Here is a 20,762-nt window from a genome sequence, read left to right on the forward strand (position 1 = left end):
GTATGAGAGTTAGCCGGAAGAATAACATTGTACACGAGCGGCGCCGCGGTAATCAGCTACGATGCAGATTAATCAGTTTCGATTTGCGGAATCCTAAATCACACACATTATGTAGTCAATACAGCTGATAGATAAGTACATAATATATGTTATATAAGACCGATAGAATTTATTGTACGCAGTTATATTTTGACAAGACGATAGAAAACACATTTGCAATGATAACTCTGTTTGTGATATTCATAACTATTGTAGCTTTATACTATTATAATACTAGAACATTCAAATATTGGGAAAAGAGAGGCGTCAAACATGACAAGCCAATTGTCTTCTTTGGGAACAACATTGAAGGATTCTTCATACGCAAAAGCAAAGTGCAACTCACAACGGAGTTGTACAACAAATATCCCAACGAGAAGGTAGTTGGTTTCTATAGAGGAACAAGGCCGGAGCTGATAATCAGAGACCCGGAACTAGTGAAACGTGTGCTCGTTACTGACTTTGGTAACTTTTTTTACCGTGGATTTGTGCCGAACAGGTATGTAATAGAACCGGTTCTGCGCAATTTGTTTTCGGCTGAAGGTGACTTGTGGAAGATGCTGAGAATCCGGATGAGCCCAACGTTCACGAGTGGTAAATTAAAAGCCATGTTCCCTTTGATCGTGGAGCGTGCTTTGAAACTGCAGTCGCGGATCGAAGAAGTTATTTCCACTGGGAAAAGTACGGATTCAAGAGAGTTGATGGCGAGGTATGCTACTGACTTCATTGGAGCCTGTGGTTTTGGATTAGACTCTGACAGTCTGAATGAAGAAAATTCTGATTTCCGAAAACTTGGACGTAAAATATTTGCGCCTGGTATAGTCGATGCTATTGTCGCCGTTTTAAAGGATATGTTCCCAGAATTATGTAAGGATCTGAAATTCTTTTATAGAATTGAAGCGGATGCACAAACTCTAGCACTGGACATTCAAAAGGCTAGAAATTATGAACCAATCGGAAGAAATGATTTTGTTGATATGATGCTTGCTATCAAAAAGCAAGGAGCCATAGAAATTGAGTCCATTGAAAAAACAAAACCAGACGGGACCTCAGAATTAGTATCAATACAGTTTGACGATGACATATTCATGGCACAGTTAATAGTTTTCTTCGCAGCTGGATTTGAAACGTCATCATCTTCTTCCAGTATGACGTTACATTATTTGTCTTATCATCCAGAAGAACAAGTGAAAGTTCACGAAGATATTGACAGAGTTTTAAATAAATATGATAACAAACTATGTTATGATGCACTAAAAGAAATGACATACTTGGAAATGGCGTTTAAAGAAGCAATGCGGTTATTTCCACCTCTTGGCTACGTCTCCAGACAGTGTTCTAAGAATTATGTTTTTGAAGAATTGGGATTTGTTCTAGAAAAAGACATTAACGTTATGATACCAATTCAAGCTTTACACACAGATCCTAAGTACTGGGATAATCCTGAAGAGTTTCGCCCACAGAGGTTTCATCCAGACAACGAGAAGTATATTAAAGATGTATATTTGCCTTTCGGTAATGGTCCAAGGAATTGCGTTGGTAAGTGAATTTAATTATATACTTTAAATATTCTAATAACGACATTAAATATAATATAAATACAAATTATATATAAAATTCTCGTGTCACAGTTTTCGTTCCCATACTCCTCCGAAACGGCTTGACCGATTCTCATGAATTTTTGTGAGCGTATTGAGTAGGTCTGAGAATCGGCTAACATCTATTTTTCATCCCCCTAAATGTTAGGGGTCCACCCCTAAATTTTTTTTTATTTTAAGGCAAAACAACGTTTGCCGGGACAGCTAGTATAATATAAATATCTAAGTAAATATTTAGTAACGGAAACATCCCAAAAGAAAAAATATTTAGGAGCTAAAAGGTGTTCATGTCACGTTGGATTAAAAGACACAGAGCAAAATGGGTTAGCTAGGATATATGTGTAATTAAATAAATAACCCTGTACAATACACAAAATCCACCCAAGCTAGGTAGAACTTATTTTATGGGTACTAAAAAACTGATAAAAATACTTAAAAACGTTTTCTTTGAATTTGTATTCCTGACTGGTCCACCAGAAAGAAAGAGCTATGTTTGGAGTTTCTCTGAGGGATAAAATCCAAAACTAACTACAGAGAGCTAAGGTCACCGACATAGCTCTTCGTATCTGTAAGTTGAAGTGGCAGTGAGTTGATCACATCTATCACAGAACCGAAGCTCGCTGGAGTAGGCGTTCTAGAGTTGAGACCGCGAATTGGCAAACATAGTGTAGGACGCCCCGCAGCTAGGTGGAGCGACGACATACGTAAGATTGCGGGTAGTAACTGGATGAGAAGGGCTGAAGATCGTGCCCAGTGGCGTGCCTTGGGAGAGGCCCATGTCCACCAGTGGACTGCAGTGAGCTGATGATGATGATGAATGTTTATCCAAACTGTAATCATCGGAAGTGTTGATTGTGTTAAAGCTGCTTTCTGTTTGCTTTGGGAGAAGTGGAAATTTTGTACTTAAATTTAAATGAAACCACGTTGTGTCTTCACGGTTGTATTTTGGCGACTGACTGTAATGTACACAAATGGTGGCCGGCCGGCAGAAACACACATAACTATAACTGCGGTCCAATATAGACCAACCATACCGCCCACCAAAAGGACTGTAAGTTCTTTTTACAAATATAACTTAAAACTACACTGTATAATGATCATGACTTATTTCTGCATGTTTTAACTTTCCGCCCACCCTGGGAATATCATGCTTGTCCAGGTATGGGTTCAGTGATTTTAATCTACTTTTCCTTTTCACTTTTTCTGTATTCTTTAGTAGTAGTCTATTTCTTCGGTTAATTTCTCAATATAATGTATTTGCTTCGTGAAGTTTTAAATTCTTGTATCTTCTAATTTGTTTGTATTAGTTATTTTCTACTTTATAAATCTGTTTTTATATTTTACGCTTTGCTTTTTCTCTCTACAGGATACTCCGATTGTCTTCATATGCTTTGGTAAATAAGAACATCCTGTACATTTTTTAATATTAATCTCATTTTGAGGTGCATGTTCCATAAATGTTGTACATTTCTTTTTGAATTTTGGATTTTTGTTACGTTCTCTTACTGTATTTTCTGTGTTTCCATTCCGAATTTTTATGTTTTCTTCTACATCTACTTGATCATGCATTACAACGAGCGGTTCATTGCTCGGTGCTGTATTTATCTCTCCAAATAGGATCCAGCCCAGGGATGTTTTTTGTGCACTTGGAGTCCCTGGTGGCCCTTTGATTAATTGATTTTCTATTATTTTTGAATAAACCTTCACACCCAGAAGCAAATCAATTACCCCAGGTTTGTAGTATGTTGGATCGGCTAAGATAAGTCCTTGTACATGTTGCCACTTATGTCCAGTGACAACCCTCTGTGGTATTTTGGTGGTCAGTTGTTTTGACATCACATATGCTGATATGTGATGACTGCTATTGTTGTCCCATTTAGATGAAACCTGAACCTGCACCACTTGCTTTAATTGTGACTTCATAGATCCCATTCCAACCACAGTTGCCTTAATTGGTGTTCTCTCTAATTGTAATAATTGAGCCGCCTTTTCACTTATAAAACTCTGTTCAGACCCTTGATCAATTAATGCCCTTAATACAACAGTATGTCCTTTTTTATTCTTCAGTCACCATTGCGGTTGCTAAAAAGGCTGTCTCCTTCCCGCAATTACTGCTATAATTCGACGCAATCACTGTATTGTAATCTCGCTCCTCTACTCTAAAATGCGCTGACACGTTAGGTTGTAATGACTTCTCCAGGTGACCCGACGTGTTAGCGTTGTTATTCTTATCTTCATGCAGTAGAGAGTGATGGCGCCTATGACATATGCGACATGTCATGGCTATTCGACATTTAAATACTGTATGTCCGGGCAATAAACAATTATAACATAAATTATTGGTCTTCACGTAGTGACTTCTTTGTTGAGGGTCCATTTTTGCAAATTCTTTACAATGACACAGTGTATGATTCTCTTTGCACATGAAACACGTTTTTTCAGTAGTTGTAGCATGAAAAGTTCGTTCCTTAGTAGCTACTGGCCTTTCTTTTATTGATGATGATGTATAGGGATTAACAAGCTCCAATGTACGAAATTTAGATTCCAGAAACTTCTTCAGCTCCGTCCACGAAGGTAAATCTTCTGAGTTTTCTTTGTATGCATACTCTTCCCACTCCTTATGTGACTCCAAGTCCAATTTTTGCACCACCAAATATATAATTACTGGATCCCAAGAGTCCGTAGGTATAGATAAATTATGTAAATTATTAATACATTCTGAAGTGGTATCTAGTAATGATCTTATATTGTAGGCTGACTGTGTAGATATCTTTTTCTGCCCAAACAATCGCTTTAAAATGGAGGCAAGTATAATACGCCTGTTTCCATACCTGTTTTTGAGAATATCCCATGCTTGATTGTAATTGTTATCTGTAACTTGTATGTGTTTCAACAGGTAAGCTGCTTCCCCGGCAGTACTGGTCTTCAGATAATGTAACTTTTGCACGTTACTAAGTGATGTGTTATTATGCACCAATGATGTGAACAAATCATGATATGTAGCCCAGTCCTCATATTTCCCTTGGAATACGGGGATTTCAATTCTGGGTAATTTCACTTGCGAAGTCCATTCTTCAACGTCTACATTGCTATACGAAGTCGATTGTTGCTCTTTGCTTCGAGTCTGCATACCACGTAACATATCTTTCAGGTCCGCTTCTAAACACAAATACAGGTCTTCTATAATAAAATAATCTTCATTGACAAAGTAAGGTATGTCGGCACGTTTATCTCGAGGTGTAGATTTGCATAGATTTTGATTAGCTTCTTTGAAAGTGTTCCAATATTCTTCTATGCATTTTAATCTAGTTTCTATGTACCCTTGTGTTAATCGTTGCTTTGGACACTTCTTTAAATTGATTTGTGCTCTTTGTAATAAGCTTGCTGTGTCTTCTATTACTGTCATGTATTGTTCAACAACGGACGTCTTGTTTAAAACGACGTTTCGTAAACACTTCAAATCTTCTAAAATCCACTTTGTATTGCTGCTCGCTCCAAACAGCAGTAAACAGCTTGAATATGCTTATAATGTTCAAGTTTTAAAACGTTGTAATTCTATTATTCATTATAACTCACAAAAATCAGATGTTTCTCGAACTCCTTTTGTCTTGAGACCCGAGTTACAGTGGGTCTTTTGTTCTCAACGCAGGTAAACAATGCAATTGCAATCCGGCTCGATTTCGACCATATGTTGATTGTGTTAAAGCTGCTTTCTGTTTGCTTTGGGAGAAGTGGAAATTTTGTACTTAAATTTAAATGAAACCACGTTGTGTCTTCACGGTTGTATTTTGGCGACTGACTGTAATGTACACAAATGGTGGCCGGCCGGCAGAAACACACATAACTATAACTGCGGTCCAATATAGACCAACCAGGAAGTAAGGCGGTGGTTAAACTGCTGGACCACCGAATATTACTATGGGGAAAAGCGGCAGATATTAAAAATATATTCATATTACAAAAACGTGCCGTTCGAGCGATCTACTGTATGAAGAGTCGTGACTCATTAAGAGAGAAATTCAAAGAGGCAAATATTCTCACCGTTGCTTCTCAATTTATATATTCAAATATCCTATATGTTCATAAAAATCTTGACTTATTTCCAAAAAACAGCAATATTCATAATATTAATACAAGATTTAAAGACAAACTTGCTGTCCCCAAGTATCGTTTAGAAAAAGTTAATAGGTCTTTTATGGGAATAGGTATAAAAATTTACAATAAGATACCAAAGGATATGTTGGAATTACCCTTAAATAAATTCAAAACATCTGTTAAATCATATTTACTGAGCAAAGCCTATTACTCACTAAAGGATTACTTGAATGACGAGTGTGCATGGCAATAGTTGTTCATGCACTGAATTTTCATTTAATGTTAGACATAGACACCTATATAAATATACATTGTAAATAAACTGGCTTTAAAAAAAAAAGTAATTCAATTGAGTTTCTTGCCAGTTCTTATCAATTGGATCTATATACCGAACTGGACGGTAGGGAAAAAAACTAAAATTATAATGTAAAAATTTGACGTTCATAAGCGGCTAAAATGTCCTACATGAATAAATGATTTTTGAATTTGAATTTGAATTTGAGGTCATATTAAAATTTCTCTGAAACCTTAATTTATTCTGATAATACCTAAACATTACCATGAATTCACGCTATCAGGTGATGCCAGTTGCTCGTTAGACTGAGGCACCCACAAAGAAAACTTTTAAAACGGCCGCATATGAATATATATACGGTACATATACTAAAATAACATTTTTTACAATTTTTGTCTAACTGTATGTTCGTTGCGGCTAATGAAATGGCTGATCGATTTTGACACTACTGTTTTTGGCAGGTAGCTGATGTAATAAGGACTAACTTGGGCTACTTTTATTTTAGAAAAAATATTTTATTTTAGAAATATAAAGTTAATTTCCACGCGGACGAAGTCACGAGTACAGCTAGTTATTTAATAAACCCAGACGAAGTCATGAGTAATGTTATGATTATAATGAATCGATTGCCTCAGAGATGTCTATAAAAGGATGTTGCTACAACATGGCAGACAAGGAAACTCAGAGCAGTTCTATTTCTATTTAATGATTGTTGTGCAAATAAAGATTTTACATTTTCAGGAAGTCGTCTTGGTCTCATGCAAGCAATGGCCGGATTGGCTGCAGTCCTCTCCAAATTCAGAGTGGAACCAGCCCCGGAGTCTATATATCAGCCTATCATAAACCCGAAGTCTGAAATAGCCCAGGGTATTTTCGGAGGCCTACCACTTATGTTCTTTGAAAGAAACTGAAGTTATCATTAATGTAAATTTATGTATTAGTAATTAATTTCTTTAAACCCATTTCTATATGCGTTTGTTGATATGACGAGCGTGCATGGCAATATATGTTCATGCACGGGATTTTCATTTAATTTTAGACATAGACAACTATATAAATATACATTGTAAATAATTAGGCTTTAAAAAAAAATTCAATTGAGTTTCTTGCCAGTTCTTCTCAATTGGATCCATATACTCAACTGGACGGTAGGGAAAAAATAAAATCTATAATGTAAAAAAATTTGACGTTCATAAGCGACTAAAATGTCTTACATGAATAAATGATTTTTGAATTAGAATTTGATTTTTAATATCTATTTCACTTGCATAATGTATGTACAATTTTAACTTTATTTATCATTTTTTTTTTATTTATACCACGTAGGTGGCAAACAAGCATACGGCCCATCTGATGGTAAACGGTTACCGTAGCCTATGGACGCCTGAAACACCAGGGGTGTCACGTGCGCGTTGCCGACCCTTAAGATACGTTAATGTACCTAATATGTCCTCAAGATATAGTATTTTAAATAAAACGTGCTATGTAGCTTGTATTACTTTATGTAAAGAAGATATTGTACCTAACTACATTAATTATCATCATCATCATCATCATCGCAGCCCGGAAGACGTCCACTGCTGGATATAAGCCTCCCCCAAAGATCTCCACGACGATCGCTCCTGCGCTGCTCGCATCCAATGTTTGAGGCCTTGGCCTCCTTGCTGGAGACCTTTCCACGCTGTGTCTTCCGGTCCGTGGTCGCCACTCGAGGACTTTACTGCCCCAACGGCCATCTGTCCTACGAGCTATGTGCCCTGCCCATTGCCACTTCAGAGTCGCAATTCTTCGGGCTATGTCGGTCACTCTGGTTCTTCTGCGGATCTCCTCATTTCTGATTCGATCACGTAGAGTAACTCCGAGCATAGCTCTCTCCATTGCCCTCTGAGTGACTCTGAGCTTGTTGATGGGGCCCATAGTTAGCGACCACGTCTCTTTTCCGTAAGTCATCACTGGCAACACACATTGGTCGTAAACCTACGTCTTGAGACACTGCGGAAATTTGGACGAAAAGATATATCGGAGCTTCCCGAACGCTGCCCATCCTAGTTGGATTCGACGATTGACCTCTTTCTCGAAATTGGATCTACCTAGCTGGATAGTTTGTCCAATTAATAAAGTGTATTAACTACATTAATACACTTTATTAATCAACAAAGTATAAAAGTAAGTACCCACATCTATATCTGCAATAAAATACCCTTCTTGTAAAACCCCAGGCTGTAATCTCTCAAGACAACTGTTTTCTTAATTCATTTCCACTCATGCGGAACTTATTTAATTTTTTTTGTATATACTCTCTTTCAAAGGTTTTACTAAAGAGATCGGTGTGATGATAAAACCACTTTTTGTACTTATTCTTATTTTTAATGTTTTATTTTTGTTTATGCTTTTTCTATGTTGGAGCAATAAAGTTACAAATAAATGTTTATGTTTTAAACTTTCATGTTTAATACACATTATTTAAATTATTAACCGGGTCTTAAATTAAATTATCATCTGCGTGGGATTCAGTCATAAATAAATTTAAGCAGAGTTCAGTAGCATCAACAATCGATAAGTGTACGGATACCGTGAGTGCTGTGTGTCGCGAACTTTCGTTAAACAATCTAGTGACGGTAGATGAAGAAACTGCTGTCACCTATCTACATTGACATCGCTGTTACTCCAGTCAGCTGGTGACCACGGCTAGTGCAACCTAGTCGAAACGTCGAGAGAGGTAAATACCTTTATTTCCCATAAAATTATTCGTGTTAAGACCCGGTTAATAATATAAATAATGAATGTTTATGATTGAAATATTGCAGTTTTATTATCGTATCAATTGATAAGATCTATAATAATATTGTAAAGAGAGAGAGAGAGCTGATTTCATTATGAGAAATGTAAGTTAATTGTCCAGGATTCTTTATTTAATAAAAATTATTTATATAGTTTACTGGCTACTCGCCCCGGCTTCACACGGGTATACATATGTTTTTATATATATAAACCTTCCTCTTGTATCGCTCTATGTGTTAAAGAAACCGCTTCAAAATCCGTTGTGTAGTTATAAAACTTTTGGCATACATAGGGACGGACAGACAGCGACAGCGACTTTGTTTTATACTATGTTATGATGGTATAATAAATAACGCCACAAGATGCTGTTGCCAAATGTACTGTAGGTGTGCTATGCACACACACATACATATTGTTAATACAGAGATTGAATTACATCGCGTGGCACAGCGCACCTACTACACGTCCCTCCCCAGTCAGATATACGATGTAGTCCCGTATCGCCGCATTACAACCGTGATAAAATATAAATGTATTTTCATTTGGTAAAGCTCATGACACCACACCAGAACACGCGATATATATGGATAGGAGAACCTTCCATTCATAGTACATAAGTGATATCACAGACCTGTGAAAGTGGTGACCCGCGAATTTAGTGGTGTGAACTTTACAATATATTATATACTACTATATATTACTTCATACTAGCATAATGAATCCACAAACATCACAATCAGCTATACAAGCAGTGCAAGAACAAACTTCCGAGCTAGCGCAGATTAGCTTATCTTCAAGAATAGCCGAATTCTGGCAAGAACAACCCAGGCTATGGTTTGTACAGCTGGAAGCCGCACTTGCCAACCAGAAGCTCGGAGATGAGTCTAAATACCAGCTCGTCACGTCGAAATTAAACAGAGAAGTAATCGGACAGGTACGTGACATATTGTTAAATCCTCCCGACACAAAAATACGAAATACTTAAGCAAAGACTAATAAACATTTATGAAGAGTCTGAAAACAGACAAATTCAGAAATTACTCAATGAAGTAGAATTGGGGGACCAAAAACCGTCGCAATTATACCGTCGGATGAAAAACCTAGCTAGCGATAGATTTCCTTCAGAGACATTGAGAATATTGTGGACAGGACATCTGCCAGCTCACGTGCGTGCAGTTTTAACTGTGAGTGAAGTAACGGATATGGAGAAGCTAGCAGTCATAGCAGACAAGGTCATGGAAGCCGGACACATAGGGCAAGTAGCTGAAATATCACATACTGCCCAGACCACTACTACAGATATGCTAGTAGAACAAATAGCGAAACTGACACTACAGGTCAATAGGCTGGCGTCAAGGCCAAGTTTCCAGCCGCATAGGTCTTCCAGGAGCCGCGATCGTTCAAGGTCACACTCACGGGGAAGATCTCTGCGACGCGATAAAAACAGTCCTGACTGGCTATGTTTTTATCATTTTCGTTACAAAGAAGATGCAACGAAGTGTATAAAACCATGTAACTGGAAGGATAAAACTAATCAGGAAAACTAAATACCGTGCAGGCTGCGGCGGGCGACTGTACGGCAAATTTCAGTAATAACCGCCTTTGTGTAACTGACAGACACAGTGGACTAAAATTTTTAGTGGACACAGGAGCTAATATATCAGTGTTACCAATAAGTAAATAATATTCGAAGTGCTCAAATAATGGTGAGAAATATAAGTTATATGCAGCTAACGGTTCAGTAATAAAGACATATGGTATGCATACTCTAATATTAAATCTAAATCTAAGAAGACCATATAGATGGACATTTGTAATTGCCGACGTTAAGCAGCCCATTTTAGGTGCTGATTTTCTTTCTTATCATAAGTTAGTGGTAGATTTAAGTACCAAAAGATTGATAGATAGTGTAACAAATTTAAATATTATTGGTAGTATAACTAATTGTCGTGAGCCATCGGTTAAAACTATTGACGAGAATCATGTATATAGCGACATATTACGTAATTATCCTAACATAACTAAACCCGCAAATTTTAATGAAATTAACCCTAACAGTATTGTATTTCACCACATAGAGACCTCTGGAACTCCAGTATTCGCGCGTGCCAGACCTTTGCCGCCGGATAGATACGCGAAGGTAAGAGATGAATTTAGGATTATGCAGGAAATGGGAATCTGCAGGCCATCGAAGAGCGAGTGGGCAAGTCCACTACACGTCGTGGCAAAGAAAAACGGCAGCTTGAGACCCTGTGGTGACTACAGAGGCCTTAACGCTATTACAAAGCCGGACCGTTACCCGTTGCCCCGGCTGCAGGACTTCACATATCTGCTGGCAGGTAAGAAGTGGTACAGTCATTTGGATATTTCTAGAGCCTACCACAATATACCTGTAGCTCAGGAAGATATCGAAAAAACCGCCATCATAACACCTTTTGGACTTTTCGAGTTCCCACGCATGAGTTTTGGTCTAAGAAATGCCGCGCAGACATTTCAAAGATATATGAATACAGTGGTTCTCAAAGATTTAGATTTTTTATTTTGCTATATTGATGACGTCATCATCGCAAGCGAAAATGAAACACAACATCGCAAGCATTTAAAATCAGTTTTTCAACGTTTTAACGAGTACGGAATTACTATTAATCTTTCGAAATGCGAGTTTGGTAAACAAGTAGTAGAATTTTTAGGGTACAAGGTTTCGAGTGAAGGTATCAGACCTCTTGAAGATAAGGTCAATGCCATCACCGAATTTCCTAAACCGGAAACAGTAGATCAACTTAGGAGATTTTTAGGTATGGTCAATTTTTATAGAAGTCATTTACCACACGCTGTAGAATATCAGTCCGAATTAAATAATTATTTAAGCACAGCTAAACGTAAAGATAAGACAAAAATTAACTGGACTAATAAAGCAGAACAAGCATTCGATACGTGTAAGCAAAGTTTGAAAACCGCTGCCTTGTTATCGCATCCACTACCAGACGTCCCGTTATCGCTTATGACGGACGCCTCTAGTACATGCGTAGGCGCTGTATTACAACAGAGAGTGAATAATAATTGGAAACCTTTAGGATACTTTTCAAAAAAATTAATGCCATCGCAACAAAAGTATAGCACTTACGACCGCGAGTTACTTGCTATTTATATGGCCGTAAAACATTTTAGGAATATGCATGAAGGTCGTAAATTAATTATATATACAGACCATAAACCGTTAACTTTTGCTATTGATAAATTAGGGAATAATAACGAAACACCTAGAAGAACAAGACAACTAATTTTCATTAGTGAGTTTACTAATGATATTAGGCATATAACAGGAAACGATAATATAGTCGCCGATTCATTGTCACGTATAGAAACAATAAACTGTCCAACAATTATCAACTATGCCGATCTAGCGAATTCGCAGAAAACCGACGACATGTTATTGCAGTTGTTACACGATACCAACACGAGTATAAATTACAAAACTGTTTACACACCTAACTGTGACTTACCTATTTATTGTAATGTTATTAATAACGAATGTAGACCTTATTTACCAGAAAAATTTAGGAGATTAGCTTTCGATTCTATTCATGACATTAGCCACCCAGGTATTCGTACGTCACGAAAAATGGTGACTAAGAGATATTTCTGGCCTAGTATGAATCGCGACATTAACTTGTGGGCTAAGACCTGCATACATTGTCAAAAATCGAAGATAGGTCGTCATACTATAGCAGGATTAGGTAATTTTGATACCTGTAATCGATTTGAACATATTCATGTAGACCTTATAGGTCCTTTGCCGATAACCGACGAACGAACGAACGAAGATTATAGATATTGTTTAACCATGGTAGATCGATTTACTAAATGGCCGGAAGCCATACCAATTAAAGATATGACCGCTGAAACGGTCGCTAAAAACGTTTATGACCACTGGATCGCTCGTTTCGGTTGTCCAATTAAGCTTACCAGTGACCAGGGTCGTCAGTTCGAAAGTACATTATTTACAGAGCTTATGAAATTGTTAGGTATCAAAAGGCAACGTACTACTCCTTATCATCCACAGAGCAATGGGATGGTAGAGAGATGGCATAGGTCGCTAAAAACTTCTCTTACAGCACGCCTTAGTTCTAAAGGGCATAGCTGGGTTGACGAGTTATCCACAGTAATGTTAGGTTTACGTAACGTATGCAAAAGCGATAGTTCTGTAACACCAGCAAATCTTGTGTATGGATCATCACTTAGGTTGCCTGGAGATTTTTACGGGACAGACCTACGCATACACGATAAAAATGAAGGTACGTATTTAGATAAGTTAAGGAATATTATTAATAGTTGTAAGCCGAAAACGCGTGTCTTACGCGATTCTCGTACAATATTTGTACACGATGACTTACAAAAATGTAATTATGTTTTTGTTAGGAATGACGCAGTTCGCAAACCTTTGCAACCACCATACGAAGGTCCTTACCGTGTCATTCAAAGGAATAATAAAGTGTTTATATTAGATATGCCTAACAGAAATAATGTTTCGATTTCTATAGATCGTCTTAAACCAGCGTATATATTAAATGAAACCGATACAATTTCAGATAATATTACGCAAGACATAGTATCGAAAAATACTACCGCTCCTTGCAATATTAGTCACAACGTGTCACAACCAAATACCGACTCCGCGAAAAGGACACGGAGTGGTAGACTAGTTAAAAAACCAGTACGGTTCGATGATCAATGACAATACTATACTTACTATTTTTATGTTATATTGTAATTTTTTATTTTTAGTGAAATAAGCATGTTTTTATTATTTTCTTTTACCTATTCTTAATACTATATAACAATGTTAATGTGACAAATCGCTATCGCTAAGTATAACTAATAAACTCATACCTTTCTTACAATATTGTATGCTCGATAAAATTGTATTTTCGCTAAACAAGCAAATGTATTGTTATAATTCTAAAGCAAAACTATTATTCTCATACGATGTTACTCAATTATATTTTTTTATATGTCATTAGCAATAATTTTCTATTACTATATTTTTACGAACAAATTTACACTTAAATTCTAATTCATTATATTTGATTGTACATGTTATTCAAACAGCAGATTTAGCAAATATTAATTATATAAAAGTTGAACAGAATATTTAATAATTCACAATACTTAGTTATATTTTCGAGTACGCAAATTGATTACGCATATTTATATTCTATGTAAAATGGGAAAGTACCATAGTAAAGAAACTAAGGAATTTGACAGCCAGGTAGAGATGTTACAATCGCAGAATCAAATCATACACGAGGACAACAATAGAACGCTTTTTATCTGCTGCATAGTAATTGGAATTTTGGGAGTCATAATTCTATATATACTGCTGAACCGCTGTCGTGGTCACTTCAAGTCCTACATACAAAAAGAAATAGCAGCCGCGGATTTAAAATCAGAGTACAGAATGCTACTGTGTAATTAGAGTTCATAATGTATCCGGTCAACATTCGTAAAAAATCCTTATCGAAGACTATGTGTAATAAGAATCCAGTGTCGAATTCCGGTGTCAGCATACAATGAATATTGTTTAAATGTTTGTTAGTAAGAATAAGTTGTACCGATTTGAAATAAGATTTGTAATGTGTTTATTTTACAGATTTATTTTATTTTTTTTTGAAAATTTAGTTTGTAAAATTTTGAGGGGGGAGTATTGTAGGTGTGCTATGCACACACACATACATATTGTTAATACAGAGATTGAATTACATCGCGTGGCACAGCGCACCTACTACACGTCCCTCCCCAGTCAGATATACGATGTAGTCCCGTATCGCCGCATTACAATCGTGATAAAATATAAATGTATTTTCATTTGGTAAAGCTCATGACACCACACCAGAACACGCGATATATATGGATAGGAGAACCTTCCATTCATAGTACATAAGTGATATCACAGACCTGTGAAAGTACTTTTACCTTCTGTATTATATAGTCATTGTAATATAAATAAATCAATTTGCTAATCAATCATTTGTACCAAATCGTCTAATCTAATCTAATTGTCAGCGATATGTCTGTGTACAATCTATATTTATATAAAAAGAATACGAGCTGAGTTTCTTGTCAGTTCTACTCATCTCGAATTTACTCCGAACTGACGGTAGATTTGACATATCATAACAGTCTGTAATAGACCTACATGAATAAATATATTTTGAATTTTGATTTTTTTGTTTTTTAATCTTTACATAGTATAAATTGAAATGGTTTTTTTTCAGATTACTAAAATGCTGTTCAAATTTAAGTTCAAAATATCTTTATTCCTGTAGATCTATTACAGACTCTTATGATATGTCAAATCTACCGTCAGTTCGGAATGATTTCGAGATGAGAAGAACTGATAAGAAACTCGGCTCGTATTCTTTTCAAATAAATGTTGTGCATGTTTACAATAATACAGATTCATTTTTAATTTCAAATTTGGGAGAATATTGACCATCAGCATATGCTATTACAAAAGTAAACAGTCTAATCAGTGTTCCTAATCCGGACAGACCAGTCCCCACAAGCAGCACCCGTTCACGAGTATGATGGATTGTTGATTGGCCGCAGCTGGCCTTTACAGCTTCACTGGACGATAGGGGCGAGTGCAGATGGCACTCCAAACCAAAGGAAGGACTTATGGAGCGGAAATCTGACCACTTGCTTTCTATACCTTTATGTTATCCTGGTACTTTCACTGGAGTGTTGCAGTTTAAAGTATACGTCCAGGCTTATGCAAAGTGTCGTCTATATGTGACAGTGCTTTTTTCGGACTACTCTAATGCTGTTGGCCGCAGCTGGCCTTTACTGCTTCACCGGTCGATAGGGGGCGAGTGCAGATGGCACTCCAAACCAAAAGGAAGAACTTATGGAGCGGCTGAAGGCCAACTCCCGCCTGACGCATACGAGTTTAGTCTGAGGGCACCGCTAGGGGTTTAAGGACGACATGATTTTGATCCTAAAATTTAATAGACTCCTAAACTACTGAACCGATTGTAATTTGATTTGCACATTGTGTACAATTTGATCCAACTTGAAAGATAGGATAGCTTACATCTTAATTTATAGTCGCAATATTATTTTATTCAAGAACCTTAGCCACAGCAACGCGTCGTCGGGTCTGTTACTAGTATATGTATATGTATTCATTAGTATGATTATTTGTACTGGTCTGGGGGTCTTCTATATTATGTGTGCATTTACAATATATGTTTATATTTGTATCAGTTTTCTAGTAACCTAAGCACAAACTCTGCTTAGCTTGAGACTAGATGGCGCTGTGTGAATTATCCTAACATATTATTATTATTACTATAGTTTATTTTTCTCTAAAGTACCCAATTTTACGTTATTGTAAATCTAAATATATATAACTCAAAGGTGACTGACTGACTGATATAGTGATCTATCAACGCACAGCCCAAACCACTGGACGGATCGGGTTGAAATTTGGCATGCAGATAGATGTTATGATGTAGGCTTCCACTAAGAAAGGATTTTGATTAATTCTACACCCTAGGGGATAAAATAGGGGATGAAAGTTTGTATGAAACTTTGTCAATTTTAAACCGATCGGGCTGAGACTTTGCATGCATAAAGCTACTATGACGTAGGCATCCCCTAAGAGAGTATTTTGACGAATTCCACCCCTAAGGTGATAAATTAACGCTAGCGAACCCGCGGGCAAAAGCTAGTTTTATTATATAATTTTATAGAAAATGTACATTTCCTAAAATAATGTCACTAGTACTGTAGAGTTTTCATTCTATCCTAATCTATCCTAAATATATTTTATTAATTAAGATTAGATTTCGTTTTATAATAATTAAATTACTTTAATGATCGTGTACAATTTATATCTTATTGTCCAATAGTTGCCAGTCATACAGATAAGGTATGTGATAAAATAAAAAAATGTAACGGCTACCTACCTATATCACGAAACTGACTAGTGTACTCGGGAATGACTTTCAATTTCTTAAATAAATACTATACTAATGTTATTTAGGCATATTTCGACCGTAAATAAATACTATACTAATGTTATTTCGGTATATTTCCGCCGCACATGGAGTACTGCTCTCATCTGTGGGTAAGAGCACCTAAATACCAGGTCAGTCCTTATAACTCAGTTCAGAGCCATGCTATGAGAATTGTCGATGATCTCTCTGGCGGTATCGAAGCACTTAGCTTGAGGCGAGATTTCGCTTCGCTATGTTCTACTGAATATACCACGGACTGTGTTCTGAGGAATTGTTCGACATGATGCACTTAAGTTGTGGAATGAGCTACCTGCCGAGGTTTCCTCATTAGACTACAGCATGGGTTTTAACAAAAATATCCCAAAGGCAGGCAACCCTAATTGCAACCCCAACGATATATCCGCCAGTGCGTGGCAGGTCTTTCTAAACCTTAGCACTATGGTAGATTTTCTTCGTATTCTTTCTTTATTCTACACACACATCTATACATATAAATAAAATTGGAGTGTCTGTTTGTAATATTGAAATAACCGTTTTTTACTACATGCATATAAATATAAATATATTACATACACCAAAATAACATTTTTTGCAATTTTTATCTGTCTGCCTGTTTATCTATTTGTTCCGTCTAATCTCTGAAATGGCTGGACCGATTTTAACCGGACTTTTTTTGGCAGATAGCTGATGTAATTGGGAGTAATTTAGGCTACTTTTATTTTAGAAAAATTCTTTCATTTTAGAAAAATAAAGTTATAGTAATACAATAAATATAATGTACAAGGGCGAGCTCATTGCAAGATATGCATTATAATAATAATAATAATAATCTCAGGACAATTCACACAGCGCCATCTAGACCCAAGTTAAGCTAGCTAAAGCTTGTGTTATGGGTACTAGATAACTGATATAAATACATAGATTTTTTTTTTCGTAAATACATACATATTATACATAGAAAATACCCAGACCGATACAAACAATCATACTCGTGAATACAAATGTTTGTGCCGTGCGAGGAATCGAACCCGCGACCATTGGACATAAAGCGGTGTGCTGGACCGCTATACCACCAAGGTCGTCATCGTTATGTTTGCGAAAATCGAAAAAACCATAAACCGAACTTCCCTATGTTAAATTGCTACCTTGGAATTGATCGAAGGTCTAGGAATTTTGGAAATGAGAAGTAGACTAGGAAGAGGGACAACCCTCCACCAACCCATGGCCATTCCAATCTCTCTTTATCATAAACTGCCAGAATCTACGTTAAATCTGACAGAGAGGCAATTCAAATTTTATATTAAACAAATGTTATGTAAAATAGCCTATTATAGGATAGATGAATTTATAGATGATAGCAATATATAGTAAGAATAAGTTTATTTGCGGACAACGTTATAATTTATTTTTCATACTGCTTTCTTGATATATGATAGCGTAGCGGCTTTTGTATTGATTGCCGCATGCATCCTCATGTAAAGTGCGAATACTGTAACTACCATATAGTAATTTTTGTAGCTGTGACGTGGTCGAGTGGAATGAGTAGTCATGCTCACTAAAATGTCCAGACATGTGTCGGTGGTGGGCCGGGTTATTGGGCTCCCTAAAATATGGTCGAGTGCAGTGATAGCTGGCTCATCCGTCATACTCGTGAACGAGACTGATCTGCTCTTATCACTACGACTGATTTAATCTTATTGCATATTTATATTTGACCCAAAAAATTAGTGCTTGTTGGTAGATTGTATACACACGTTTCGACTTGTAAATGTAAACTTACAAGGATTATTTAAAAGAGCAACACACAAGTTTCAAACAGTCATATTCTATTCTATTCTATTCATCCATCTTGGCAGCACGGTTACCACCAGATCCGCAGGCAAGAGCGGCTGTCGCTTTTCTTAGAAACACCTGAGAAGTAGCGAAAGGTACTTAGATTTCTTAGTCTGTACCAAATCAAAACAGCAGCCGATCTGGGCCTATTCTGCTCTCAACGTCTTAGTACAAATCTTTGTGTTATTTGGGGAACTTCAGTCGAAAGGGGAGAAGGGTATTGTTCCTAATGTGGACTGATGATCACATTGCTAGCAATGTACCATATCAGATCGACCTCCACGCGGTTCCCCCTGGAAACCATCGTGATACATTCCCGGTGAATTTGTCACGTTGGGCTAACTGATCTCACTTCATGCTCATCTTATCATCCTCCACTGGTGCCCCGCCAGCGTAAACCGTTAGCGCAGGCGAGTGCACCATTCCATTATCATCCCTAAAAAAAACCTCAGTCGGAAGGTGACTCAGTGCTAAACCCTTGGACCACGTAGTCGTCATGGCCAGTTTTATTTATTTATCGTCCGAAATTCTAATCGTACAAGTGAAAAGTTGAAAGGCTATCGGTGTACCTGCGATAACATTTTTACGACCATTGACGACCTCGGTGGTCTAGCGGTCTAGCACACCGCTTTACGACCGATGGTCGCGGGTTCGATTCCTCGCACGGCACAAACATTTGTATTCATGAGTATGATTGTTTGTATCGGTCTGGGTGTTTTCTATGTATAATAGGTATGTATTTAAAAAAAAATCTATATATATATGTATCAGTTATCTAGTATTCATAACACAAGTGTTTAAGCTAATCTAGTTAAGAGCACAATATAATAGTTCCGAAAAGTGAACTAGATGTCGCTGTCTCATATATGTATAATTTCTACATCGCGGTGGCAAGATATTTTTGTGTTATGTTATAGTTATAACTCGTTTTGTAATCAGTGAGCGAAATAGAGAGGAATACATTCTTAGAACGCATTATACACATATCCAGTACTATCCTTGGGTTTCATTTACCTATAGGGTCCAAGATCTAGTACAGTTCAGGTCATAAGTACAGCACTAAATACAAGCTTTAGCTAGCTTAACTTGGGTCTAGATGGCGCTGTGTTAATTGTCCTGAGATTATTATTATTTAACTTATGTATTAACTACTCGTATCTACTACGAAATAGATAACATAGAAAAAAACTGTGTAATTTATTATATTCATCGAAAGTAACTCTCTCTGTCTGTCTGTCGGGCTTTCATGTCAAAACTACTGAACCGATTTAAATGAAATCTGGAACACGGGTAGTCTAGACTTGGGCTAGTTTTTAATACGAAAAAAGGGTTGCAAGGGGACCAATTTTATATACTAATACTGTTAATTATATATAAATACTGACTATTGTAAAAATTACTTTTATTTGTATATTTATATGTTTTTATAACGACTGTTTGTTGCCAAAATAAAGAGAAAAAAAAAATATGACATTCAAAGTTTGTATAAAAATTACCCTTAAGGGTATAAAATAAAATAGGGGATGAAAGTTTTGATGAAAATTCGTCATCGATTCCACGCCGACAAAGTCACGGGCACATCTACTCATAAATTTAGAGTTCAATAATGATTAATTATAATAATAATAATCTCAGGACAATTCACACAGCGCCATCTAGACCCAAGTTAAGCTAGCTAAAGCTTGTGTTATGGGTACTAGATAACTGACACAAAGACAAAGATTTTTTTTTATTTTATGTATCTAACATACACATTATACATAGAAAACACCCAGACCGATACAAACCATCATACTCATGAATACAAATGTTTGCACCGTGCCAGGAGTCGAATCCGCGATCATCGGAAGTAAGGCGGTGAGCTAAACCGCTAGACCACCGAGGACGTCGAAGTACATATGTATATCCCCATGAGATGCCGGGGTAAGCAGCTAGTTATAAGTGGAATAAGATTACTATCTTAGCTAAGAGCAACATAGTGTATGTTCATCGTCTGTCGCGTACAAGCAGCAACAAAACGCAACACAAAAGGAGCGTTCTGATTGGAGCGCACACCCATCCAATTTGATTTCTCTACGTAACGTAACAGACTTCAAAAAT

General features: G+C 36.8%; 1 protein-coding gene across 1 annotated transcript; it reads left to right on the top strand.

Annotated features, from left to right (window-relative positions):
- Nucleotides 1–218: 218 nt before the first annotated feature.
- Nucleotides 219–6,938, top strand: LOC131855424 (cytochrome P450 6B6-like). The gene is made up of 2 exons (XM_059206699.1): nucleotides 219–1,578; nucleotides 6,769–6,938. Exons 1-2 carry the CDS (start codon nucleotides 219–221, stop codon nucleotides 6,936–6,938), a joined length of 1,530 nt encoding a protein of 509 aa, XP_059062682.1.
- Nucleotides 6,939–20,762: the final 13,824 nt, after the last annotated feature.

This window comes from Achroia grisella, unplaced genomic scaffold, assembly GCF_030625045.1.
Source record: "Achroia grisella isolate CSIRO2021 unplaced genomic scaffold, CSIRO_AGI_Agris_v1 utg1419, whole genome shotgun sequence".
Classification (NCBI taxonomy): Eukaryota; Metazoa; Arthropoda; class Insecta; order Lepidoptera; family Pyralidae; genus Achroia; species Achroia grisella.